The sequence below is a fragment of the Epargyreus clarus genome, unplaced genomic scaffold, assembly GCF_041222505.1.
Source record: "Epargyreus clarus isolate Ecla_fem2 unplaced genomic scaffold, WU_Ecla_fem_2.2 ptg000016l, whole genome shotgun sequence".
Taxonomy (NCBI): Eukaryota; Metazoa; Arthropoda; class Insecta; order Lepidoptera; family Hesperiidae; genus Epargyreus; species Epargyreus clarus.
Window position 1 is genome coordinate 3053203 of NW_027332224.1, and position 26672 is coordinate 3079874.

General features: G+C 36.2%; 1 protein-coding gene and 13 non-coding genes across 14 annotated transcripts in view; all 14 read left to right on the forward strand.

Moving 5' to 3' along the window:
- The window catches only part of LOC140748493 (uncharacterized), a 31093-nt gene extending 4752 nt beyond the window's left edge, over positions 1-26341 (forward strand). Inside the window, exons 4-6 of the mRNA XM_073081306.1 lie at positions 10492-10563; positions 12247-12407; positions 22867-26341. Of these exons, the coding sequence (XP_072937407.1) occupies positions 10492-10563; positions 12247-12407; positions 22867-25909 (3276 nt within the window). The 3' untranslated portion in view covers positions 25910-26341. The remainder of the gene's footprint in view (positions 1-10491; positions 10564-12246; positions 12408-22866) is intronic.
- On the forward strand, positions 14-86 carry TRNAN-GUU (transfer RNA asparagine (anticodon GUU)). The gene has a single exon. It is a non-coding gene; the product is annotated as a tRNA-Asn (tRNA).
- TRNAN-GUU (transfer RNA asparagine (anticodon GUU)) lies at positions 465-537 on the forward strand. The gene has a single exon. It is a non-coding gene; the product is annotated as a tRNA-Asn (tRNA).
- Positions 1366-1438, forward strand: TRNAN-GUU (transfer RNA asparagine (anticodon GUU)). Its single transcript has one exon. It is a non-coding gene; the product is annotated as a tRNA-Asn (tRNA).
- Positions 1918-1990, forward strand: TRNAN-GUU (transfer RNA asparagine (anticodon GUU)). Its single transcript has one exon. It is a non-coding gene; the product is annotated as a tRNA-Asn (tRNA).
- Positions 2532-2604, forward strand: TRNAN-GUU (transfer RNA asparagine (anticodon GUU)). The gene has a single exon. It is a non-coding gene; the product is annotated as a tRNA-Asn (tRNA).
- Positions 3216-3288, forward strand: TRNAN-GUU (transfer RNA asparagine (anticodon GUU)). Its single transcript has one exon. It is a non-coding gene; the product is annotated as a tRNA-Asn (tRNA).
- Positions 4028-4100, forward strand: TRNAN-GUU (transfer RNA asparagine (anticodon GUU)). Its single transcript has one exon. It is a non-coding gene; the product is annotated as a tRNA-Asn (tRNA).
- TRNAN-GUU (transfer RNA asparagine (anticodon GUU)) lies at positions 5017-5089 on the forward strand. Its single transcript has one exon. It is a non-coding gene; the product is annotated as a tRNA-Asn (tRNA).
- On the forward strand, positions 6006-6078 carry TRNAN-GUU (transfer RNA asparagine (anticodon GUU)). Its single transcript has one exon. It is a non-coding gene; the product is annotated as a tRNA-Asn (tRNA).
- TRNAN-GUU (transfer RNA asparagine (anticodon GUU)) lies at positions 6552-6624 on the forward strand. Its single transcript has one exon. It is a non-coding gene; the product is annotated as a tRNA-Asn (tRNA).
- TRNAN-GUU (transfer RNA asparagine (anticodon GUU)) lies at positions 8629-8701 on the forward strand. Its single transcript has one exon. It is a non-coding gene; the product is annotated as a tRNA-Asn (tRNA).
- TRNAN-GUU (transfer RNA asparagine (anticodon GUU)) lies at positions 8916-8988 on the forward strand. Its single transcript has one exon. It is a non-coding gene; the product is annotated as a tRNA-Asn (tRNA).
- On the forward strand, positions 9537-9609 carry TRNAN-GUU (transfer RNA asparagine (anticodon GUU)). The gene has a single exon. It is a non-coding gene; the product is annotated as a tRNA-Asn (tRNA).
- Positions 26342-26672: the final 331 nt, after the last annotated feature.

Consider the following 26672-nt stretch of genomic DNA (forward strand, 5'->3'; position numbering starts at 1 on the left):
ATATTGTCCCATAGCCTCCGTGGCGCAATGGCTAGCGCGTTCGGCTGTTAACCGAAAGGTTGGTGGTTCGAGCCCACCCGGGGGCGGATATTTTGTTAAAAAAAACAACAAACAAAAAAATATATAAAATCTATTTATCTAGGTATATTGAAATGTAAAAGATTTGTAAACCAACAAAGAATGTGCAGTTTTTTTTATTTTCGCTAAAACTAAAATGAGAAAGCTACTTATATATATTTTTATATCAATTTCTCAAAGTAATTTTGAACAAATCGATCGTTTACCCTAGATCGTTTTATGCGGCAATGGTGGCTTTAAAAAGGCACTAAAATTTTACTTAAAAGAGGTAAATAAATAGTTTAGTAAAAAAAATCAATCTTAAATCAATTTTGTGATTCCTTAAATATGGGAACATGTAAAAATACTATGCTATTGTATATAGAATTTATACACATAGCCCCATAGCCTCCGTGGCGCAATGGCTAGCGCGTTCGGCTGTTAACCGAAAGGTTGGTGGTTCGAGCCCACCCGGGGGCGGGTATTTTGTTTAAAAAAAACAAATTACGAAATATATAAACATAAAATCGTTTATACGGCTTATGTAAAAATATCAAATGTCTAATTGAGTTTTTTGTTTTTTTATATTTAACCTAACGATAAGGCTGACGGGCTACCTGGTGGATAGCAGTAACCGTCGCCTATGGACATTTGCAACACCAGAGGAGTCGCCAATGCATCGCTGGCTTTGAAGGAGAGTTCTTTTTACACCCCTCTTGAAGAGCCCCATGTCATAGTCCTGAGGGAATACCACAGGTGGAAGTTCATTCCACATTTTGCACGTACGCGGCAAAAATGACAGTGCAAACCGAACCGTGGAGGACCGCCACGGGTCCAGTTGATGTGGTTGGTATCTCATCTTTCGGCGAGTGGTGCGATGAAGGGAGGGTGATGTAGGCACCTAATCGAACAGTTCCTCAGAGAGAAATAACAGTGTCTAGTATATATTTTGTAAATTTTCACTCATAAAAATTGTGAAATTACTTTTTTGAATTATACTGTCATTTTGTACAAATTGATCTACTTAGTGGAAGGATTTTTACAGGGAATTTTTGCTTAAGAAAATACTGAGAATTTTTCTGAGGATATACTTAAGAATTTCGTTTAAAAAACGCAACATGATTTTAATACTGGAAAGCGATAGTATAGCTCGGAGAAGGCGACTGAATTTTGCTTAAATTTAAGTAAATTTTATCAAGATATTTATTAATATATTTTGGGATTCTTTCAGTTATAGTTTAAGAGCATATCGAAGTTTACAGAAATTCAATAGTGTTATGTATAATATTTATCCGTGTAGTCGCTATAGCCTCCGTGGCGCAATGGCTAGCGCGTTCGGCTGTTAACCGAAAGGTTGGTGGTTCGAGCCCACCCGGGGGCGGATATTTTTTTGTTTAAAAAAAAAACTATTAATACGTCATAATAGGAAAAATCTATGAACACCATAAACCAATATTAAAATGTCAAAGATTTTTAAATTGATAAATGATAATATGGTGTATTTTAATAAGTGCTAAAAATAAAATAAGAAAATTACTTATGTTTTCTTTATGTCAATATTTTTAAGTAATTTTGAATAAATCGACATTTAAAAGTTGATCGTTTTTGTAGCAAATAAATGTACTACAATGCTTATGACAGGTAATTTATAAAGTCGCTTAGGAAAAGCAATTGATTTGGGAAGGCAAAAACAAATGCACGTAAAAGGCAACTCTATTTCGCCTGAGGTCAATTTTGAGTCAGTTTTATGACTCTATCAAGCTATTTTTTAATCCATTCTATGATTTGTGAAGTTAAGTTTGAAGATCGAACTATACAAGAAATGCTGTTGTATATAATTTTTATGAGAATTTCCCCATAGCCTCCGTGGCGCAATGGCTAGCGCGTTCGGCTGTTAACCGAAAGGTTGGTGGTTCGAGCCCACCCGGGGGCGAATATTTTGTAGAAATTAAAAGGTAATAATATAAATACTTAGAAAGAATACCTATATAGGAAAGCTTACTTGATATTTGTCAGTGAATGATTTTTTTTTAATTAACGAAAAAATAAAATTAGGAAGATATTATTCTGAAATATCTTCGCTCGAAAGTCATTTCAAATGTATGGTTCTATTCAAATTGAATTGATCAACCAAGCTAAAATATATTTTAGGATTAATCTTCTAAAACAATTTAGCTTAAGAAAGGCATTAAGGTTTTGCTTAGAAAAGGCTTAGAAAAGGAAAGGTATTTCGCTTAGAAAAGGCAATTCTGTAATCCTAGGGCAAGTCTTAACTAGTGAAAGGCAAGGAACTTTCGCTTATGAAAGGCAACTGCCGCTTTGCCGCTTAAGAAAAATAATATAATTTATTTGAAGGGCAAAGTAAAAATATAACTTCGTGCGTATTAAGTGATTAGTTAATTTGAGGTTTCTGATCATTAGGTACATACTATTTAAATCTATTATGTATAGTGTTTAGGTGTATTGCCCCCATAGCCTCCGTGGCGCAATGGTTAGCGCGTTCGGCTGTTAACCGAAAGGTTGGTGGTTCGAGCCCACCCGGGGGCGAATATTTTGCTAAAAATAATAATGACGACAAAATGTTGCGAAAAAATAAGCGAAAGTTCTTTTGCCTTGAAGACTTTTGCTTTTCCTAGGATTAATTTAGCTGCCTTTTCAAAGCAAAGTTCTACTGCCTTCTTATCCTAAGCGAAATACTTTCGCCTTATCTAAGCAAAACTTTAATGTATCTGTAAAACAAAATTCTACCAGAAAATCAATCAATTTAATTTTATTAGATCTACCTTTTTTTTTGTTTACGAGGGGCAAACCAAAAGGTAAAAGGTGATGAACCAAAAGGTGAAAGTCCTTTCGAACAAATAGATCTATTAAAATTGAATTGATTGATCTCCTAATGAAATTTAGCTTAAGAAAGTCATTAAAGTTTTGCTTAGAAAAGGCAATAATATTTCAGTTAGGAAAGGCAATAGAATTTCTTACGAAGGCAACTAAAGTAATCCTAGGGAAAGTAAAAGCCTTCACCAAGGAAAGGCGAAACAATTTCTCTTCCTTTGTGAAGAACTTAATTGAAGGCCAAAGGAACAATGTGACTTTGTGCGTATTTACCAACTATACTATATGAATTTATCAAGTATAATATTTATGCGTGAATCCCCATAGCCTCCGTGGCGCAATGGCTAGCGCGTTCGGCTGTTAACCGAAAGGTTGGTGGTTCGAGCCCACCCGGGGGCGAATATTTTGGGAAGATTAAAAAAATATGTTGAAAAGTCATATACTAAATCCTCAATTTTAATATACATTTTTACTAAATGTATATTAAAATTGAGGTGATCAATCAAACAAAATTTCCTCCAAGATCAATCTTCTTATAAAATAATGCTGAAAAAAGGCATTAAAGTTTCGCTTGAAATATGCAAAAGTATTTCGCTTAGAATAGGCAATATAATTGCTTAGGAGAGGCAACTAAAGTAATCCTAGGAAAACCAAAAGCCTTCACTAAGGAAAGGCAAAGGTATTTTGCTTACGAAAGGCAAAATTTTGGCGCTTGGGCAAAATAATAAAACTATTAACAGCTAAGGTGGTAGAACCCTTAGTGATTCGACTCCGGTGGCACCATCGCCACGCCTCTTTCTGCCTAATAACAGCAGTGTTAGGCGCTACTGTGTTCCGGTTTGAAGGGTGTGGTAAGGGAGACATTCTTTTCCGAGGCGTTCCAGATTAGTCCTCAGGGGTAGCGGCGCATCTTTGGCCGACCTCAGGTAGGAATATCTAATCCTATCTGGGGTTGTTTACAGATGTCCATGGGCGGCAGTAGCCACTTACCATCAGGTGGACTGCATGCTCGTCTGCTTCTCCTATACTTATTATAAAAAAAGATACATTAAAAATATGACTTCGTGCGTTGTTAGTGATTAGTTAATTTGAAGTTTCACATCTGTAATGTATAATTTTTATGTGTATCGCCTCCATAGCCTCCGTGGCGCAATGGCTAGCGCGTTCGGCTGTTAACCGAAAGGTTGGTGGTTCGAGCCCACCCGGGGGCGAATGTTTTGTTAACCATAAAACAGTAAGAACAAAAACTATCATACTGTGATAACCTATCATAGATAAAGAATTACGTGATAACACAGAATATGTATTTTTTTCTTTATAAATAATAATTCATTATTTTAGAAGTTTTGAAGTCAGAACATAGATTTCCTAGAAATGCAACTTCAAAAAATTTCTTAGTCCGTAGTTTTCTGCACATAATTCTGGCGTAGATCAGAGAGTAATATGGTTTTGATACGCGAAGGTTCGCTGACGTAAGGCAGAAATTTTACATAAGAAAGACAACAGAATGTGACTGACTGGGACCGTGATCTTATTAGGATCAACTGCTCTAAGCGTTTTTTTTTATAATACATATGAGGGAGCAGGTAAGATCGGTCCATCTGATGGTAGGTAAGTGGCTACTGGAGCCCATTGGAGTTCTGGTTTGAAAGGTGTAATAAGGGGACCATAAGTTTTCGAGGCATACCAGCTTAGTCTTCAGGGGTAGCGGCGCATCTGTATCCGACCTCGGGTAGTGATCTAATCGTGTCTGGTGTTGATTACAGATGTCCATGGGCGGTAGTAGCAACTTACCATCAGGTGGACTGCATGCTCGTCTGCTACACTTTATTATAAAAAAGGAAAGTTTTCAAAGTGAGACATAGATAGATAGGTAGAATATTACTTATTGCACAATTCAGTAGATCTTAACAGCAATACACAATTATATGTGTTAATCGTATGCAATAGGCGACGATTCTGACGATTTAAATGAAATTAAATGAAACTACACGAAATATATTTATTTTTTTATAAACCTACGGTGGCACTTACAAATTGTCAGTTACAATATTTTTTCTTAAACTACTAAAACTACTATCGGAACGGAAATAAAATATGTATAATATTTGTGCGTGTATTCTCATAGCCTCCGTGGCGCAATGGCTAGCGCGTTCGGCTGTTAACCGAAAGGTTGGTGGTTCGAGCCCACCCGGGGGCGAATGTTTTGTTAACCATAAAACAGTAAGAACAAAAACTATCATACTGTGATAACCTATCATAGATAAAGAATTACGTGATAACACAGAATATGTATTTTTTTCTTTATAAATAATAATTCATTATTTTAGAAGTTTTGAAGTCAGAACATAGATTTCCTAGAAATGCAACTTCAAAAAATTTCTTAGTCCGTAGTTTTCTGCACATAATTCTGGCGTAGATCAGAGAGTAATATGGTTTTGATACGCGAAGGTTCGCTGACGTAAGGCAGAAATTTTACATAAGAAAGACAACAGAATGTGACTGACTGGGACCGTGATCTTATTAGGATCAACTGCTCTAAGCGTTTTTTTTTATAATACATATGAGGGAGCAGGTAAGATCGGTCCATCTGATGGTAGGTAAGTGGCTACTGGAGCCCATTGGAGTTCTGGTTTGAAAGGTGTAATAAGGGGACCATAAGTTTTCGAGGCATACCAGCTTAGTCTTCAGGGGTAGCGGCGCATCTGTATCCGACCTCGGGTAGTGATCTAATCGTGTCTGGTGTTGATTACAGATGTCCATGGGCGGTAGTAGCAACTTACCATCAGGTGGACTGCATGCTCGTCTGCTACACTTTATTATAAAAAAGGAAAGTTTTCAAAGTGAGACATAGATAGATAGGTAGAATATTACTTATTGCACAATTCAGTAGATCTTAACAGCAATACACAATTATATGTGTTAATCGTATGCAATAGGCGACGATTCTGACGATTTAAATGAAATTAAATGAAACTACACGAAATATATTTATTTTTTTATAAACCTACGGTGGCACTTACAAATTGTCAGTTACAATATTTTTTCTTAAACTACTAAAACTACTATCGGAACGGAAATAAAATATGTATAATATTTGTGCGTGTATTCTCATAGCCTCCGTGGCGCAATGGCTAGCGCGTTCGGCTGTTAACCGAAAGGTTGGTGGTTCGAGCCCACCCGGGGGCGGATATTTTGTTAAAAAATAAAAAAGAATAATTATAATAAACATTTAAAAACCTGTAAAATCTATTAACCTAAGTGTAACAGATCCGTAAACCAACAGAGAATATGGCGTTTTTTTTAATAGGCACTAAAATAAAATGGGAAAGCCCGTATAATATTTTTGTCGATTTTGTAAAATAATTTTAAACAAATCGATGTTTTACACTATATCGTTTTTGTAGCAAATTACTACGTAAAAAGGCACAAATTTTTTGCTGAATAAAATCTCTTAGTAAAGGCAATTTAGATTTTGGAAAGGCAATAGAATTTTACCAGGGAAAGGCAACTGAATTTCGCTTGAATATTTGACTTAATTGAGTTGTGACTTTATCAAGTTTTTTTATCCATTTTATGACTCGTTAAGTTAAAGTTTGAGAGAAAATCGAGTTATACAAAAGATCCTGTTGTATATAATTTTTATGAGAATTTTCCCCATAGCCTCCGTGGCGCAATGGCTAGCGCGTTCGGCTGTTAACCGAAAGGTTGGTGGTTCGAGCCCACCCGGGGGCGAATATATTTTTATTAAAATCTACAAGTACAAATAATACAAAAATCTTTGCATATATTTATTATATTTTTTGAAATATTAGTTTTTGTTTTTTGATTGATTTTACTGTGGTTCTGGGTGTTTGTATTTTTGTTTGGGTTTGTGTGTGTTTATGATTTACAGGAAACAGGGAATCCTCGTAAACGTAGAAGAGAAGTTCCTTATATTAACGTGAGGTAGGATTTGAAGTGTGGAAACTGTAACGTAAGGAAAAAGCGTTATGTGCTATCTCTCCTTGCGTTTATCTCTCTAAATACCTTTTACATTTAAATAAATCATTTATTTAGTTACGTTATGTATTTCTTAATTCATCTCTTATTAAAAAAAATACGTATATATGAAAAGTTTCGTTGTAATCGTTTTCCTTTATTCAATCTTCCATTTTATCTTTTTCTATCATAAATTTGACACACTTAAATAACATAATGTTAATTAATAAAGTCAACATTATCAAAATTCTGATATTTTATTTCATGCTTCATCTTTCGATAATTAACATATTAAAATTTTTCGGATTGCGTTTATTTAGTAAGTTTATACAGCTGTTGCCTAAAAATTAACATATCAATAATGTTTTCTTATTATTTGTTCCTATGACGTCATTGTATGCTTATTACTTAATCATTTTTGAAGGTGGTAGAACCCTTTGTTTTTCGACTCCAGGGACACCATTGCCACACTTAGTTCTGCCTAATAACAGCAGTGTTGAGCGCTGCTGTGTTCTGGTTTCGATGGTAGTAAGGGAGAAATACTTTTCCGAGGCGTTCCAGCTTAGTCCTCAGGGATAGCGGCGCATCTGTGGCCGACCTCAGGTAAGAATACCTAATCCTATCTGGGATTGATTACATATGTTCATGGGTGGCAGTGGCCACTTACTATCAAATGGACTGTATGCTCGTTTGCTACTCCTATATTTAAAAAAAAAAAACATTTTTGAAAAATGAAAGAAAGTAATGTGATGGTAACTTTCATGATACGGCCCCAGTTATACCTTCAGACAATGGACGTGCCGTGTCAGACATAACTATATTTTTACGACGCTTTGATTAGCTTGACCTGCATGTATGTAACGGAACAGACCCTTCAAAACGGAACACAGCAGCGCCTAACACTTCTGTTATTAGGCAGAAATATGGGTGGCGGTGGTGCCGCCGGAGTCGAACCACAGAGGGTTGTACCACCTTCAATGATATGATATTATCAGCTACAAACTGAATAGGGTAATGCTAAATAAACTAATACATACCTTACATAAGATATTATTTAAAAAAAACATTTTAAAAGTAATAAAATTAATACTTAGAAAGAAAACCTCTATAGGGAAGCTTATACAGGATGGCGCAAAATTAATCGCCCTATTTTGTTTTTGAATAAGTTTTGTACTGAATAAAAAAAAAGTGATTTTGAGTAATAGAAATCATTACCAGGACCTGTAACATTTTTTTGTTTTTTTTTTGCTTATTAGAAAATATGATATCCGTCAAGTGTCTTCCACCAGCGTTGATTCAAATTTGCCCCCTTTTTATCATATTTTCCACGACTTGGGCAACCAGGTTTCTGTCGGAGCGGCACACCAAAGTTGTCGTCGACGGGTGCTGCTCTGACACGAAACCTGTGAACGCTGGCGTTCCCCAGGGCTTAGTCCTGTCTCCCACACTATTTATTCTGCATATCAATGATATGTTGCAACAAATAGGCAAATATTACATGAGGCTCTTAAAAAAAGGTGCAAAAAGACCTCTCATACAAAGCCGGCGATGCATTGGCGATTCCACTGGTGTTGCAAATGTCCACAGGCGGCGTTGACTATTTTCCATCAGGTAGCATGTCTGCCTAATCGTTAGGGTAAACAATTAAAAAATGACATCATCCATAGTTAATGATTAGTTAATTTGAAGTTTTACGTCATTATTATTGACTAACTATTTGAACCTAATAAGTATAATGTTTATGCGTGTATACCCACAGCCTCCGTGGCGCAATGGCTAGCGCGTTCGGCTGTTAACCGAAAGGTTGGTGGTTCGAGCCCACCCGGGGGCGGATATTTTGTAAAAAAAATACCACATGAAAATTAAACAAAAATCTATGAACTTACAGTAAAATGTCAAAGGTTTGTAAATCAATAAGAATATAGTTTTTTTATTTTTAATTGGTGCTAAAAATAAAATGAGATAGTTACTTATTTTTGGCAATATTTTTAAATAATTTTCATCCTTTGCTATTATATATAATATTTATACACATAGCCCCCATAGCCTCCGTGGCGCAATGGTTAGCGCGTTCGGCTGTTAACCGAAAGGTTGGTGGTTCGAGCCCACCCGGGGGCGAATATTTTGTTAACATTAAAAAATATATATTTCGAAGATTAAAAGTAATTAAATTAATACTGAGAAAGACAACCTCTACAGGGAAGCTTACTTGACATTTGTATATAAATAAATATATATATTTTTTTTACTTTACGCAAATAATTAAATTAGCAAGTTATTATCCACAGATGTCACTGAAAAAATCATTTCGAACGAATAGATCTTTTAAAATTGAAGTTATTGATCTTCTCATATATTTTTGATTCAGAAACGCATAAAGTTTTGCTTAGAAAAGGCAAAAGTATTTCGCTTTAAATAGGTAATAGATTTTCTTAGAAATTAAAGCTTTCACTAAGAAAAGGCAAATAATTTTCGCTTATGAAAGACAACAATGTTTCGCTTGGGCAAAATAATAAAACTTATTTAAAAAGCGAAGTAAAAATATGTCATCATCCGTATTTAATGATTAGTTAATTTGAAGTTTTACGTAATTGCTAACTATTTGAACCTACTCGTATTATTATTTGAACCTAATAAGTATAATGTTTATGCACGTAGCCCCCATAGCCTCCGTGGCGCAATGGCTAGCGCGTTCGGCTGTTAACCGAAAGGTTGGTGGTTCGAGCCCACCCGGGGGCGGATATTTTTTAGTTAATAAAAATTAGAAAAACTTATACTTAAATCTTCATAATTTTCGTGACAGAAAATAAAGGATAGTTTTAATTTTTTAATTTCCGCTTAAAACTTTTTTATAACACGCGCACAGCGCTATCTATCGGGTCCAAAAGACATCCTATTTTTGAAGCTGGAATTAAATTAATTAATTAAAATTATTAAATTATAGGTAAGTCGTAAAACTTCATTGAAATCGGTTGCTTTGGAGTTTAGAATGTAGGAATGCAGTGATATGTGATTTATATTTTTTAAGATAAGATTAAAGCAATGAAATAATCATAATGTAAAAAATATGTAATCTATGAAAACAAAATTAAAGTGTCTATTTGTAATATCGCCTAACAGCATTTTACGAAATGATTAATGAAACTATATATGATATTTATAACAAAATAAAAAATAATTATAAATTATTTGTCTGTCTTTATGTTTGTTCCGGCGGATCTTTGAAATGGCCGGACTAATTTTAACAGAACTTTCACTGTCAGTTAGCTAATATTACAAAGTGTAATTTAGGCTTTTAATTTCAAAAAGAACTAGAGTTCCGTCGAAAAATGTAAAACCCATGATATCTCCAGAGTATTAACACTTATAAACGCGGGAGTAAACGCGGAATATAGCTTATCTATACTAATATTATAAAGAGGAAAACTTTGTTTGTTTGTTTGATTGTAATGAATAGGCTCAAAAACTACTGGACCGATTTTAAAAATTCTTTCACCATTCGAGAGCTACATTTTCCACGAGTAACATATAGCCTATATTTTATATGAAATATATTTGATAAATAGATTTTGAGGCGGTAAAAAGTTTGCCGTGTCAGCTATAAAATATTTTTTTTTTCAGTCTGGTGTGGTCGTGATACCAACTACAAAAGCAGTATCTGCAGTCAAAATAGTGCAGTTCGAAATAGCTGAGGTAACCATTTTATAAACATTTTTTAAAATATTTCTAATTAACAAAATATTTTTAAGGTAGTGCCCTTCATGGTCCGACTTCGTAAACCGATAATTAGAAAAATCACGTCATGGATTTGATATTCGGCTCTCAAGTAGAGTTGAAAATTTCATCGTCAACTCATTAATGTCCCACTGCTGAGCACGGGTCTCTCATAGTAAGAGGTGTTTGGCCAACGCGCTGGCCAAGTGTGGATTGGTAGACTTGACATAAATATTCTTAAGTTGTGGCGTTTCTTCACGATTTCTTTCGCTGTAAGAATGCGATAATTAATTTCTAATATGCACATAACTTTGAAAACACCGAACTAAAACCCCCCCGGTGGCTGTCCTCGGCGCTGCGTACAGGACTCCGGGATCTCCAAAGGAACGCAACCGGAGTCCTCTTAGCGCGTTGACCCATCGGGCTCCACCCAAGTGAGTTTGACGCTCGCCACACTGTTTGGTGGGCACGACGGTATGCGACCACACACACGGCCGTCCTTCCCGGGGTCACTAGCCGGGCGGTTCGAGCTCCCACTCTTGCCGCTCGCAACCCCGGAAGCCCCTTTTAGTCGCCTCTTACGACAGGCAGGGGATACCGTAGCCCTATTCGGGTCCCGGAACTACAGGGACAACCAATGTGATGCCTATGAATTGAACCTTGTAGTATGACTAAAGTTATCACTGTATTTATCTTATTTGTCAACCCGCGTGGAGGAGCGGTCACTATACCGGTCTACTAATATGTGCCGGGTTTGATTCTCGACCAGACGAATTTCGATTTCTGTAGCCTTACCATGGATTTTCAAAACATCCCACAATTTTACGTTACGTTTACTCAATCCATTATTCTATTCCGTTTGCTTAGTAGACTGAGTAAACGTAATAATAAGTAAGTGCTCAAGTCTTTTGTCTGCCTTACATGTTCGCAAAAAAGAAAGACAAATCATAAAGCGCCATTTTGTCAATTTAGACATTTAATGTTACGTTACTGACACTATAGTTCTGATACAATCCGCTAGGGGCGCTGATTGGAAATTGTATGGGCAAATACGTAAACAACAACGTCAAAACGTAAGAACTCATGGTAAGGGTAGGTACTGTTCTGGGTATTTGTGTATTCGTGGCACCCACATAGGAATATTTCTAATACGATTGTAAATAAGGGTTCCGTTTTAGTTTTCGTATCGAACCTTAAAAAGCGTCATCTTTGCCAGTGTAATTTTCAATTACCACGCTTTTATTAGCTTGGGTTGTATCTATGTATGTATGTGTATAACGGAATCTTTGAACTCAATTTTTACCCACTTTGAACGGTCCGATTAATTTAAAATTTTGAATAATTATCAAGAACCGATGACAATACAAGATTTTAATAATTTCAACCCATTCTCCTCATCAGTATCGTCAGGAATCAGGATTTACGATTTTCCTTGTGCGATTTTAGCGTGGTTTTTAGTTATTAAACTATAATTTATTTTACCTTTAAATTTACTTACCTTTTTATTTTCTCGAGGGGGAATCCTTCAAAAGATACCCGACGACGTGGGAGCGACCCCGGGACACTAAAAACCCCTGGTGGCAATCCTCAACGCTTGTTGGAGAACTCTGGGATCTCCAACGTAAACTTACCTTTACTTTAAATTTAAATTACCTTTAACAGACTGGAGTACCACCCTACCCTCACTTAGGGATAGAGAAGGGTGGTCAGGCGGTGATGGAGGCGAAGAAGGCTTGGCTGGAGCTGCTGAAGAAGCTCATCATGATGATGCAGCTCCGGACCAGCTTCATCACGGTCGAGACTGCAAATAAGAACGCCACCAAGTGAGCTTTTTTATTATTATTTTGGTATGTAGGAGGCTGCTTAAAGTTTACTTTTATGTTTTTAGGGTTCTGTATCCAAAAGGTAGTAACGGATCCGTATTACTAATTTTATGCTGTTTGTCCGTCTGTCACAGGGCTCTATCTCCTGAACCGTTATAGATAGACACTTGAATGTTTTTACAGAATATGTATAAAAGTGGCCGCTATAGCAACAACTACTAATAATAAAAATGTTTGAAAATAAATGGGGGTCGCCATACAAGAATAGAAACCACTATTTCTCGACGTTTTTTGCTTTATCTGCTGAACCGACATAAGTAGAAAGTTCAAATTTTCATAATGCTTTTAATTCAATGACTGCAATAATAACAAATACACAAAATAAAAAAAATATGAAAAGAATGGTGGCGGCGGAACCCTTCATATGGGAGTTCGATTTGTACTTGGCCAATTATTATTGAATACATTTTATTTGCGTGTAACTAAGGTTGATTTTTGACCTCTGTGATGGACGAATAATAGATTAAAATCAATAATTCATAATATGTAAGATTGAATTTACAAACTTGTAGAGAAGACTACAAAAATTCATCAAACTTTTTATCTAAATATAAATAACTCAAAGGTGACTGACTGACATAGTGATCTACCAACGCACAGCCCAAACCACTGGACGGATCGGGCTGAAATTTGGCATGCAGGTAGATGTTATGATGTAGGCATCCGTTAAGAAAGGATTTTGATCAATTCTACCCCCAAGGGAATAAAATAGGGGATGAAAATATTACTTCGTAACGCGAGCGAAGCCGTGGGCAAAAGCTCGTTTAATTATATTACTAAACTTTAAGCGGCCTCTTACTGTAATTGTAGTAATATAGAGGGTGAATTATTCAAATAGGCCTTCAGGGCTAAATCCGAAAATAAGAATTATACATAAGTCATATGTCATGTATAATCCTTAAGGATTAGTATGCCAATATATGGAAAAATATGTATTTTCTTCAAAATTTTCCTTTTCCTTTAATTTGTCACATAACATTACTTCCCAGAATTTGATCCTTATAAGGGACACTATCAGACAGTGAAATAATATAGAGGGTGTACTTTTTTTCAAAATGAACTCGTTCGATTCCCGGCTAGGGAAAATGATATTTAAAAAAAGTAATGATGCAGTTTTAGTTTTTATCAAAATCGGCCTCGTAACTCCTTTCGGCATTATTCGCTTATCCTTATAGTTTGGAATTTAGCCCTGAAGGACTATTTGAAAAATTCACCCTGTATATGTAATACAGTAGATGTACTAAGTCGTTTTTTTACTACAAGATTTTTATTTTTCTGATATAACATTTGTATAGGGATGTTCTATGTTCATTTTATCGATAAAATTTAATGAACTCGCACATGTTTTTGAAAATCGACGGTTGACTACATTTCGGGAGTTTATTTTTACCGCTGGAGACTTTTGGTAAAGAATAAAGGATGTAAAAAAGGAATTTTTATTTTTTGTTTTTTTTTTTCTAAAATTTATTGGGTTAGTTGTACTGATGCTTCCTAGTTACAGCCAGACCCGTTTATCTTTTAATATTAAGAAATATTTGGTTTCTTTCTTTGTTACAATTAATTAACGAAATAGGTATAATTCAAATTGAAATGTGTTACGATAATTTTTTCAATTTAATTGGTTAAAAGTAACGTGTCTGTCAAAATTTTTAGAATGTAGCATTTATTCAGATACGAAATCTATTTTTATATCTATATGTATATTGCGTAGTAGCAAGCGATTTGCAAGTAGCAAGGAAGGTGGTAAAACTTTTTGTGGGTCGACTCCAACGGCACCACCGCCACACCTATTTCTGTCTCATAACAGCAGTGTTAAACGCTGCTGTGTTATGGATTGAAGGGCGTGGTAAGGGAGACATATTTTTCCGAGGCGTTCCGACTTAGTCATCAGTGGTAACGACACATCTGTGGCCGACTTCGTGTACGAATATCTAATCCTATCTGGGTTTGATTACAGATGTCCATGGGTGGCAGTAGCTACATAAAATCAGGTGGACTGGCATGGACTAGGCATGTATATCTCATTGTTTGTCATGCCCTGCAGCCCAAACGGCTTGACGGATTTTAACATATGAGGTGTCGTTGGATTCGTCTAAATTGTGGGAGTGACATAGACTATATTTACAATTGGGTATTATTTTTTATATGTTTATATAAATGACTCTGAATAAATGTTACTATAGTTAGTCATAGCGTAGTTAGTAGTTACTTTAGTTAGTTAGTTTAGTTACTTTAAGGTTTGAAAGCTGCCGATGAACTCACCCTTCTGTCTGGCTTAAGGACTGGACGGATTTTAGTTTTAATTTTTTTTAATGTCTACTTTTAGTTTTATTCTTTTATTACTTGACTTGTCTATGAATTTAATTAATTACTTATTTTATAGGTTTATCGTCTTTGTAATTGTTTGGGTTAAAAGCTTGTTTATTGGGTAATTTCTTATTTGTTTTTTTATTACGATTGCTTGTTGAATATACAGCGTGAATTTTTCAAATAGGCCTTCATGGCAAAATCCGGAACTATAAGGATTAGCGAAAAATGCTGAAAAGAGTTACGAGGCCGATTTTGATAAAAACTAAAACTGCATCATTAAACTAATGCAGTTTTAGTTGTATATTTCTAATTACTATAAATAATATGTAGGACCGGTATAGACAAATAACGGAATCTAATATAATATTTTGTTGTATATGTTTCTCGCTCACACATTATAGAAAATGAGCGAGAAGTAGAAAGAAATGCTGTCAGTATGTATTATATTCCTTAATAATTAGAGTTCTTAGTTCTAACGGTTTAAGTTTAGGTTCGTTTTGAAAGTTTGTGTCGGAAAAGTTCTAACATAATCATCTGCATTGACCCAGATTTTAAAATAAGTCTCTACTTTATTCACTCAATTGTAAGGTAATTAAAATAATGTGTCCAAACAAGATTTTATCAACATATTATTCTATTTATACCATATTAACCTAATACTTTCTGTATTAATCTAAAAAGCCTAAAATTGACGGTAGTGTAATTTAGTTGAGGAGTTCCTGCCAGCTTCCGGGTCCATCATCAGATCAGTTTAATAATATCATTTTATTGCATTTACAACTTAGTTCCAGCTTGACACTTTATTAGGAATATCTAATCCTATCTGGGGTTGATTACAGATGTCCATGGGCGGCAGTAGCCACTTATCAGTTGAACTGCATGCTCGTTCGCTCCTATATTATAAAAATGTATATTATATATAATATTTAATATTCTTGTGCAAACGAGTAAAACCTCTAGCTCTAGTCGGGAATGTTTTAAACTATATAACTTTTCAAATTTCACAACGCTTTATATGGATTACTACTGCTATGCACTCGGCTTTGCGCGGGGAAAAACGTTGAATTATGTGTTACATTTAATTAAGCAGTGATAGTATACTGGTTGAAACTCGGCCTCTCAATCGGGTGTCCAAGGTTCGAATCCCAGGCACACATCTCTTACTTTTTCAAAGTTATGTGTGTGTTAGAAATATTATGCTACTCGTATAACGGTGAAGGAAAACGTTATGAGTAAACCTAAGAGATTTATAAATAAAAATCTCAAAGGTATGTGAAGTCTACCAATACGCACTCGGCCAGCGCGGTGGACTATGGCCTAATCCTTCTCAATATGAGAGGAGACCCGTGCCCAGCAGTAGGACGATAATGGATGTTGATGATTACGAAATTGAACAGTGATAGTTGGCGGTTGAAACTCGGCCTTTCAATCAGGTCCGAGGTTCGATGCCAGGCTCGCGCCTCTGAGTTTTCAATGTTATGTGCACCGTATGAGAAATTACGCTATTACGGAAAGGAAAACATCTTGAGGTAATCTGTACATCTGAGGGTTCGACAAGAAAAGTTTCAAAGGTGTGGGTAAGGTACGAATTCGCACTTGGCCAGCGCGGTGGACTATGGCCTTTTTTTATTTATTTTTTTTATTTTTTTTTTGGTTGACGAGGGGGAAACCTTCAAAAGGTACCCGACGCCATGGGAGCGACGACGGGTTATGTGGGACTTTTATCGCTCTAAAAGCCCGACATCAGCGCTGCGTAGAGGACTCCCCTCTCTTTAGGAAGCCCTTCTTGTAGACCGTTGTCCAGCAGTGGGACAGTAAGGGGTTGACATGTTGTCTATTAATCAGAGAGTTGCATTAGTAAAATTCTTTGCACATGTGTTGGAATTCGTGATTCGACAAGATCCGGAGGCAACACCGCATGTCGATATATATTTTCGTCTAACAACAGCAGTTTTAGGTTAAGCTTTACCATGGGGCCAACCTCAAGTAGGAAACTAATCTGATCTGGGGTTGATTACAGCGTGGCAGTAGCCACTTACCATCAGGTGGACTGCATGCTCGTCTGCTACTTCTATACTATAAAAAGAAAAATAAGCAGAGGACCGTATAAGCCAGTAGAAGCAGACGTACGACCAACTTATAAGCAGAGTATTAGCAGACGGACGGATTTTGCATTTCTATAGTAATATTAAAATACGCTGAGCTCAGAATTTTACGCCTGAGTGAATTGTAGAGTTTCGTTCCAAGTTATTACGGGGCAGATTATTTCAGAATAGAAAAAAAAGCGTATATTTTCATTTTTCATATTTATAAAACTTAGAAAGTGCTGGTGGCGTGCGCGAATGTTTTAGATTTAAAAAACTGAATATTCTAATGATAGTTGTGTGTTTTGTGATTTTTAAATTTTAGGCGTTTTGGAAAAGTTAATTTTGGACTTAAATGTGTTTGTGGTTCTACTTATATATATTTTAAATAAGTTTCGTAAAATTTAGCGCAGATGTTTGCAAGGTAAAATCGTATAAATTTTCAATAGTTGGGCAGCCCAAGAGGGGATTCGGGAGTGTCTCGAGCGCGACAGACAAAGATATGGAAGATACCTTACACCTTGTTGAGTATCCTAATCCATAATTGAGATTTCTATGTCGGGGGAATTGCACAATCAAAAAAATCGATCACTGGACATGCTCGAGCGTGGTCAATTTTCTTTTTAATATAAAGGAAATATTTTTTTATTTTTATTTTATTTATTCATTTATTTCAGACAACAAGGTCCATATTACATATACCTTACAGACTAACATACATACTAATATATATTTATAATAATAATGCTAGAAAGCGGAAAACATCATAATCTGCCGATTACCACACGTCGAAGTAGTGAAAAGAGCTAGTCACGTTAAAAAAAACCCCTGTATTATTATGCTATCTGATAGTGTCACTTATTAGCACGAATCGCTGGGAAGAAATGATGTATCACAAACTAAAGGAAAAGGCTAATTTTTAGGAAAATACATTCTTCATACATCGTCATACTATTTTTTTTTCAAATCGTCAGAATAAGAAAACACAACGTTGAATCGAAAAATATCATATAACCTTTTCTTTATTCTAACATCTAATCTACACAATGGTATAGGTCCCAATGACGCTCGAGTTTGTACACATTTAGCATCGTGGGCTGTTCTACTACAAGTTTCAATCGTATAAGTTTTAATTTGAAAGTGGTAGAACCCTTTGTGATTCGACTTTGGCGGCACCAGCGTTACCCCTATTTCTGCCTCATAACAGCAGTGTTAAGCGCTGTTTTCTGGTTCGAAGGGTGTGGTAAGGGAGACATACTTTTCCAAGGCGTTCTAGCTTAGTCCCCAGGGGTAGCGGCGCATCTGTGGCCGACCTCAGGTAGGAATATCTAATCCTACCTGGGGTTGGACTACACATATTCATGGGCGACAGTAAGCATTTACCATCAGGTGGACTGCATGCTCGTCGGCTACCTACTCCTATATATACCCCTGAGGACTAAGCTGGAACGCCTCGGAAAAGTATGTCTCCCTTACCACACCCTTCCATACGGAACACAGCAGCGCCTAACACTGCTGTTATTAGGTAGAAATAGGTGTGGCGGTGATGCCGCCGGAGTCGAACCACAAAGGGTTCTACCACCACCACAATAGGCGAAACTGGCGAAACTGCAATTGGGAAGATTTGTATTGCTTTGTAAGGTTATTTTCTTGTTTATTATAAAAATTGATAACAATAGATGTTAATTGAAACGTTTCTTTATTTTCTCGCCAGAAATGCCATTTCTTCTTCAGTTATTTTAACCTCATTATTATTTTAAACTTGACTTTTATCTGAATACTAAAATTATTACACAACTGAGTGAAAAATCTGTAATTTGCTTACAAAAAATGTGCAGAGTTCATCGCCAGCTTTATAATTGCATTTATAACAATGTGTTAATAGTACCGAAGATGATTGGAAGCCTTCAACGTCGAACCTTCCTGGTCAACGGATAACCATATTAACGACGTCACAAATGACGTCAAACCGTACAGTCCTTACGGAGACAGAGTTATCGGCAGTTCCAAAGGCAACAAGTAAAAAATATTAAATTTTCTACAGGAAAATGAATGTACTGAAGAAAATCGTGATCCCAAAAACTAATGTGACGATGGTGTACATTTTGGACGAGTTGGACGAGTTTGCCAGAGAGGAATTCTTTAGACTAAAGAAGATTTTGAGTTTGAAAAAAGGGGCCCAATTCGGAATGAGAGAAAAAAAGAAAGAACCGGTTATGTGTACAAACTGCGAACGGAGTAGAGAGTGGTCTGCAATCGATAGATGTATAAATTGTGACGCTCTGGTCCTTCCTGAAGCAGAACAAACGGAGGAGGACATCAAAGTCGAGGAATTCAAAATGCACATGAACGAAATCATAAATATTACGAAGGATATGGACGAACAAGGTATAATAGCGGGAAGCTTTGAGTATTTCATCAAAACAGCGGAGCAGTTGAAAGAGAAGTTGGAACAGAAATCGGGAAGCGTCCAATCGGAGGGTGAGAAGGAACTCCACCAAACATTGGATAAGTTATGCGAGGAATGCAAGAAGAAGTATTTGAAAGAAAAAGTTGCTGCCGCTGAAGTATCTGAGCCGGTAGTGGAATCGGAACCATTGCCTAATCCAGAGCCATTGCCCAAACCAGAACCGAAACCATTCTTTCCCCCACCGCAACCTGTATACGAACTACCAATTGATCTAGAACTTGGGAGGTTTGAGACTGAAATCAAGGAGATAACTGAAGTCATTAGAGTGAAGAAAGAAGACGGCTCAATCACAGAAGAGAAGAAAGTCATTAGAGTTAAAAAAGAGTTTCGAACTCTAATGAAAGCAAAGCAAATCCCACCACCGAATCCCATAAACCAGGAACGGTCTGGAAGAATAACCTATCAACCATCGACAGTATCGGGAACTTCATCCAGGTCGAATTCCTACTCCGGTTCGAGGACAATAGGTGTCATTACCACGAAAAGTTCGGATTATTTCTATCTCTTACCACTCCAAAGGAAAGTTAACTCGGAGACCTTTAACCCGCCTTCACCCATGTCCAATCCAGTTTTAAGATATTGCATGTCATCCGTCACATTGCTGTCGATAGATTTTGGGGAATACAGTCCTATATCAGTAAGCAGTTGTATCGATTGTGTTGGATACGAATCTAACAAGTAGTTTCATTCGAATACTCACTGTTTTTAATTACTTCTCGTGGTCGGTAATAAACACATTTAACACATGAATCGGTTTATTTTAATTATTCATTATGTAAGAAAAAATATTGCTATACGTAAGAGTTTTATTGTTCTCATTGTAAATATAATAATTATTATGAATATGTATTATCATATTTTGAGAAGTTCTTAGTGAAGAAGATTGGGTTCACGGCAGCTTTAAAAACGAGGAATATTTTTTTTGATACGAAGAATTTTATTTGTCTACAGGAAAATGAATGTTTTGAAAAAAATCGTTATACCAAGAACGAATGTTACCGCTATGTATATTTTATCTGAATTGGAAGAATTGGCTAGAGAGGAATTTAGCAGACTCAAGAAAGTACAAGGGAAAAAGAAGAGGGATAGTAAGAAAAAACATGATCATCGAGAGGGAAATGTTTGCCCTATATGTGACAAACGAACGGACGAACCCGAAAACGTTGTTACTGATACGGAGCCGGAATACTTTTTGCAACCTAAGCCACCAGAACCAGAGAAACCAATACCAAAGCCCGTAGAACCGATTACACCAGAAATAGTACAACTTACCGAGTCTCTTAAGACTATTTCAAGACCCCCTTCAACTACCTGTCCAGCTACATGTTCTACTACTGGTGTTGTAGTAGATATAGAAAGTAAATTGACTTACATCAAACGACGTATAACAAATATTATAACTATTAGTAAAGATTTCATAGATGTGGGTATCAATAGTTTTGATGCAACTGAGTTCTTGGGGATATGTGAGGCGGCGAAGGTTAGGGTAGAACATTTCTTCGAGACGGAACCTCCAGTTAAACTTAATGATGATGTAAAGGAGGAATTAAATTGTTTAAAGTGCCATTTGCGGGATGTAGTCGATGTTACTAAAGAGATCCAAGATGAAGGTCTTGCTTCATCAAGTATAGATAAATTTGTTAAAGCCTGTGAAGTAGTTGATGAGAAACTAAGTAAATCCGTACCAAAAGTTGACGAAGGGCAGCAAACAGTTGAAGTAGAAAAATTCACGACCCATATTGACGATGTTATGCAAATGACACAAGATTATGAAGCAGAAGGGCTTCTTACACCTGGCGTGGAAGACTTTATTAGATCTTGTACTATAATTAAAGCAAAAATAGAAGGCAAACCGATTCCAATGTCTGAAAAGGATTTAGACGAGCAAAAATTAGACCACTTAAAAGATTATGTGAGCGAATTAGAAGAATTGACAGCGAAAATGGAAGAGAAGAAACTAAGATCAGCAAGCGTTGAGAAATTTGTATCGTCGTGTAAGGAGTTTAAAAGGAAAATAGAGGAAGACAAAGAAAAGTTACAAGAAAAGAAAGCACTTCAAGAGCTTTCACATCACATTGCAAGGACAGTACAAATCGGAAAAGAAGCGAAAACAGAAGGTCTTTTAGGGGACAGTGTTGAAGACTTTATAAAGTCAATCGGTGATGTGAGGAGAGATGTGAACCAAGATGGACATGTTGCAGTCGATACACCAGAACATACTGTCTTAGATGCGCTTAAATCACACATTGATGACGTCATACGGTCCGTTGCTAAGCTTAGATCGGGCAACATTATAACAGTGAGTGTAGACAGATTCCTAAACTCATGCGAAGAAGCAAAAGCACGGATAGATCTATATCAAAAATATACTCCCGTTGATTTTGAAAAGAGAGCTATTTTCCCTACTTGCAACGAACATTGTGTATGTGAGGGTGAAACCGAAGCTACTGGTGAGACGTGCGACATATGTCAAAACATGGAAGATCTATTGCCGTATGTAGAAGAATTCCCGCCTCCATGTGCCTCTTGTGACGACAGGCCTAAGAAGAAAACAGCATCTACCGAATCGATCTGCATAACTTGCTCTCGACCGTTAGAAGAAGATATTCTTCTTCCAGAACCAACTCCACCTGTAACTCCAGAGCGTTCGAACATCTGTGAAGTTTGCGAAGGGCAAATGAAGGAAGAAGAACCAGTGGAAAAAGACAAGGTAGCGATACCACCAGCTGTAGACAGTTCCTTGGGTTACTTCGAGACGAAAATCCGTAAGATAACAAAAGTCAAAAGAACACAGAACCCTGATGGTACAATACGAGAAGAGAAAGAGACTATAACAGTTAGAACACAGAAACATGATCCAACCGAAATGTTATTAGCGGATGATGAGAATGAAGAATATGACGTATCTTACGAGTCACTTGACGATGACGATAAACAAGTAGCTGTTTGTTCGACACCTAATCAAAATCAACGCGGTTTCTTATTTTTAAATCGTAAAGCGAAATCCGAAATGATTTTTAGAATATCAGCAACACCGATTGTCAAACATTCGGTATCGTGTGATATGTTGTTAGATTTCAAAAATAGTAACTCTATTGCAAATGATTCGATTTCTGAAGAATTAAATGTTTGTTCTCTCTACTGTAATAGTAATATGGTACAACTTAGCCCTCCTTCTAATGATTGATATATTTAATAATCAGAAAAAAAAAACTTACTGGATAGGTTACTTTAGATGAGTAATACGATAACATAATCAATATTATTTATATACGATTGACCATAAATAATAAAGATTCATATGAGATTTATTATGCTTGTCTTTATTCACGTATTTTGAATAATAAAACTACTTTATAATTCTTGAGGAACAAGCTTTACTTAATATCGAATATATTTCGAAGCAACAATCTTCAATATACCCTTAAAGTATTGCGGAAAAAGAAGTATGTTAATGATGAACTGATGACGGAAGGGTGAACATTGGCAGCTTCAAAATGAGATGGATGATATTTAGATTATCGTTTGTACGCAGGAAATGGAATGTCCTGTCCAAACTGGTCGTGCCAAGAGTACAGCTGAGTATGAGGTACATTATGTCTGAATTAGAGGAAATAGAGAGAGAAGACAACTTCAGATTGAAAAGGTTCAAAGAGTTGAAGTATAAGAATAAGAAAGGAGACGATGATACTAAAAAACGTTGTTATTGTAAGAAGCATCCAGAGACAGGAGATGATTTTGTATGCTTTCCGTGTAAGCAGGAAGAGGAAAGAAAGCCGAAGAAAAGTCCGTGTGACGTCACAACTCAGCCTGGTATTGAAGTTATTGGAGATAAAGCCTCTTCTCTCTGTACAGTCAACCAAAAACGATTGGATGATCTCAATGCTCAATTAGAGAAGGTTATCAGTCTAACTTGCCAATGTAAGTTGGATGGGTTAGTCTCTGGGAGTGTCGATAGATTAATATACGCGTGTGAGGAAATACGATGTAAGCTTGACACAGACCAAAAACAGACAGCTGCTGATGAAACACCTCAATCTTGTTGCACTCCTTGTGAGACTGAAGTCACTGGAAAAGAAAATGGGAAAGTATCACAAAAAACATCTTGTGAGACTTATAAGGAGCCAGAAGCGAAAGAAGAAAATGAAGAAGACTCATTAGGCTATTTCGAAACGAAATACAAAGAGACAGTTAAGGTTATGAAGTTTAAGAACGACGACGGCACAGTAAGCGAAGAGAGACAAGTAGTAACAGTTAAAACGGAGAAAAAACATCCACATAAGCCTAACGAATTTGGAATAAGTCCTTGTTGTAAAATAAAACAAATCACTTCGATGACAAGTAACGAAAGCAAATCTGATGGTGAAAATCGTCCGAAAGTAACTAAATCAGAAGAGATTCCATGTATGAAAACTGTAACAAAAACGAGGTCTTGCGTCTCTGATTCTGGATCAAAAGATAAAAGAAAGAAAGAAACAAAAGAGTCTTCCATTTTTAAATGTAATAAGGTTCGTGATGCTGCGACAGAAACTGAACCACCAACCCTTGTATGCCCTAAAAGTTGTTCATTTGGAAATATAAGTAACAAATCGAAAGTTTCTACAAAGTCCAGTAAGAAGTCTAATAAAAGTTTAAAAAAGAAATCCTCGAAGAAAGACGCTTCATGTGCATGTAAAACAGAAATTAAAACAGTTTGTTGTGATGCTATGTGGAAAGATGTTGCTACTTCGACAACAGATTTAGCAGCGAGTTTTGAAGAAACTGAAGAACAGTGTATATGTATAAAAGAATCCGAAGCTAATGAACCAGAGAAAAATAGATCTAAAGTTTCAATAGGTCACAAATCAGCGAATAGTATTAAAGTATGTTGTGATAAAGCATCTAATGAAGCAGCGAAAAAGAAGTCATCAGTGACATGCAGTATATGCAGTCAAGCCAGTCAGTCTATGAAAGACACTTCAACAACAACAAGTAATATTGGGTTAGAAGCAAACAGTATTAGAGATAAACCAAGGGATATAAAAGTTCATTCGTGTCTCTCTCCACCGCCAGAGATGAAGAAATCTAGCTCTAAGATCGATAAAAGACCCAAACCTTGCTGTAAAGCTACTAAAACTGATGAAAAGCCGAAAACTTGTTGTAAAATAAGGATTATTTCGAACCAAGGTGGTAAAGCGGGGAATGTACAGGAATTAATATTTTTTGGAAACATTCTCGATGCGATTAAGAAAATCCTTGTACCTGATAAATCTGACGAGTGCCTTATTAAAACGCGTGATACGAAAACTTCGAAAAATGCAAATTCACTTTCCAAAAAATCTTCATTTAAGTCTTCAGTCTGCAAGTCTTGTGAGAGCAAAGTTCCATCCAAAGGTGTAGAAAGAAGTCAATCTTGTCCTTTCTGCAGTGGGAAGAATGTCGAGAAATCCATATCTTGGTCTCGTCCACGTTCACAAAGCGCTGATAGAGCAAAGGAAATAAAACCATGCAGTTGTACTCCCCGTGCGGATATTTCGAAATGCTCTGTCTGCGGGAGTGAATTATCAAAGGCAATGAAGTCTGACACAACGTCTGCTGATATTACAGACGATGACGTTGTTTCTTGTGAGATCGAGAGCTGTGTACTTTCAAGAACGGCTACTTCTGCAACTAGCTTTAACGACCAAGAAGAACCGTGCGTTTGTCGTTCAACTAAGAAACCGATAGAACCAACACCTAAGTGTAAAGTGTGCTATCCCGAAGAAGATTTATGTACCTGTCAAAAGCAAGAGTCTAAGAAGATAAAAGCAACAGAATCAAAGTGCAAAGTATGCAGTCGTAAGAAATCCGAGTGTGAATGTCTTCCAAAGGATGCGAAGAATAAGCAGATGGAACCTCCAAAGTGTACATGTAATCCAAACGAAGAACCGCCTAAAAAGGCTAAAGCAAAAGAATCAAGGTGCGAAATTTGCAATCGTGAGAAAACAGAGTGTGAGTGTAACCTTAATGATGCAAAGAATAAGATGGAATCTCCAGAGCCAAAGTGTAAAGTGTGTTATCCTGAAGAAGATCCAAATAATCAAAATCAAGAACCGTCACAAGATGTAGAGACTTCAGTAATAAAGTGTAAAGTATGCAATCCAGACAATGATACACCTAAAGAGACTTCAAAAGGAAAGTGCAAAACATGTTTCTCAGACAATCAGCTAAGTAAAGCGTCACAAACTGAAACGTTACGTCGAAAACAAGATAAGAAACCAGATTCTGCTAGTGGGTGTCCCTTGTGCCCGAATGAGGATCAAAAATCGATGGGACAAACCAAGAAATCCACCTGTTGTGTCCCGGAGACTAAATCAAAGCTGTGTTGTGATTCCACACGTGTGAAAGATGAAACGGATTGTAAGAAGTGTGTTGGAGTTGTAATGAAGGATGCGTCAACTTCAACTAGAAGGTCAGACAGATATGACGTCAGACCGTTGAAGTTGATGAAGCCCGATCTGAATATGACATGCACATGCCACTCTGACTCCTATCTGAGTAAGAGGTCACGACCACCGCCAAATAGATGCTCGTCCTGTCATGCTGACTACTATAAATAGTCATTTTGGTAACCAGCAACGTCCGATGTTAATAATCGATCTATCTAAGGTTTGTCTACCAAAGATCAACGCTTGACAATTACTTATTACTACAAATTGTCAAATTCCGATTTTTGGTTTTCAAAATTTGGATAGATTACGTATTAATAACGGGGGAGAATTGACTAACTTTTGTATAAATAAATAAAATATTAATAGAAATGATATTGAAAAGTGGTTAAAAAGGGGAATTCTTACAATGTGGTTCCAAATTTTAAGACAATAGTTACAATAATAAACTAAATCTTATACAAACACGATATTATAGTAGCGATAATTTCGAAAATAAGATTTTTTTTACATAAAAACAAACCTTAGTTGATAGTTTATTGTTATTATTTAAGACTAGTGTCTTACCTAGTGTTTAATATCAATTTATTAGTCCGCCAAATTGTATTTGAAATAAAATTTAATACATACCTACATAATAATAAACAGTTTTTTATTTATTACTAGCTGACACGGCAAACATTGTGTTGTTATATAAAAAAATCTTAAAGGTGAAAAATCCTTATCACTTAGGGGTATGAATAATAGATAGTAGCCATTTCTCAGACCTACTGAATATCCATATAAAATTTGGTGAAAATCGGTAAAGCCGTTTCGGAGGAGTACGGTAACTAACTTTGTGACACGAGAATTTTATATATAAGATTTGCTTATTATTAAAGACGCGATTTGCATATTTTTTTTCCGCCATTTTGACGTTTAGAACTTGTTAGTA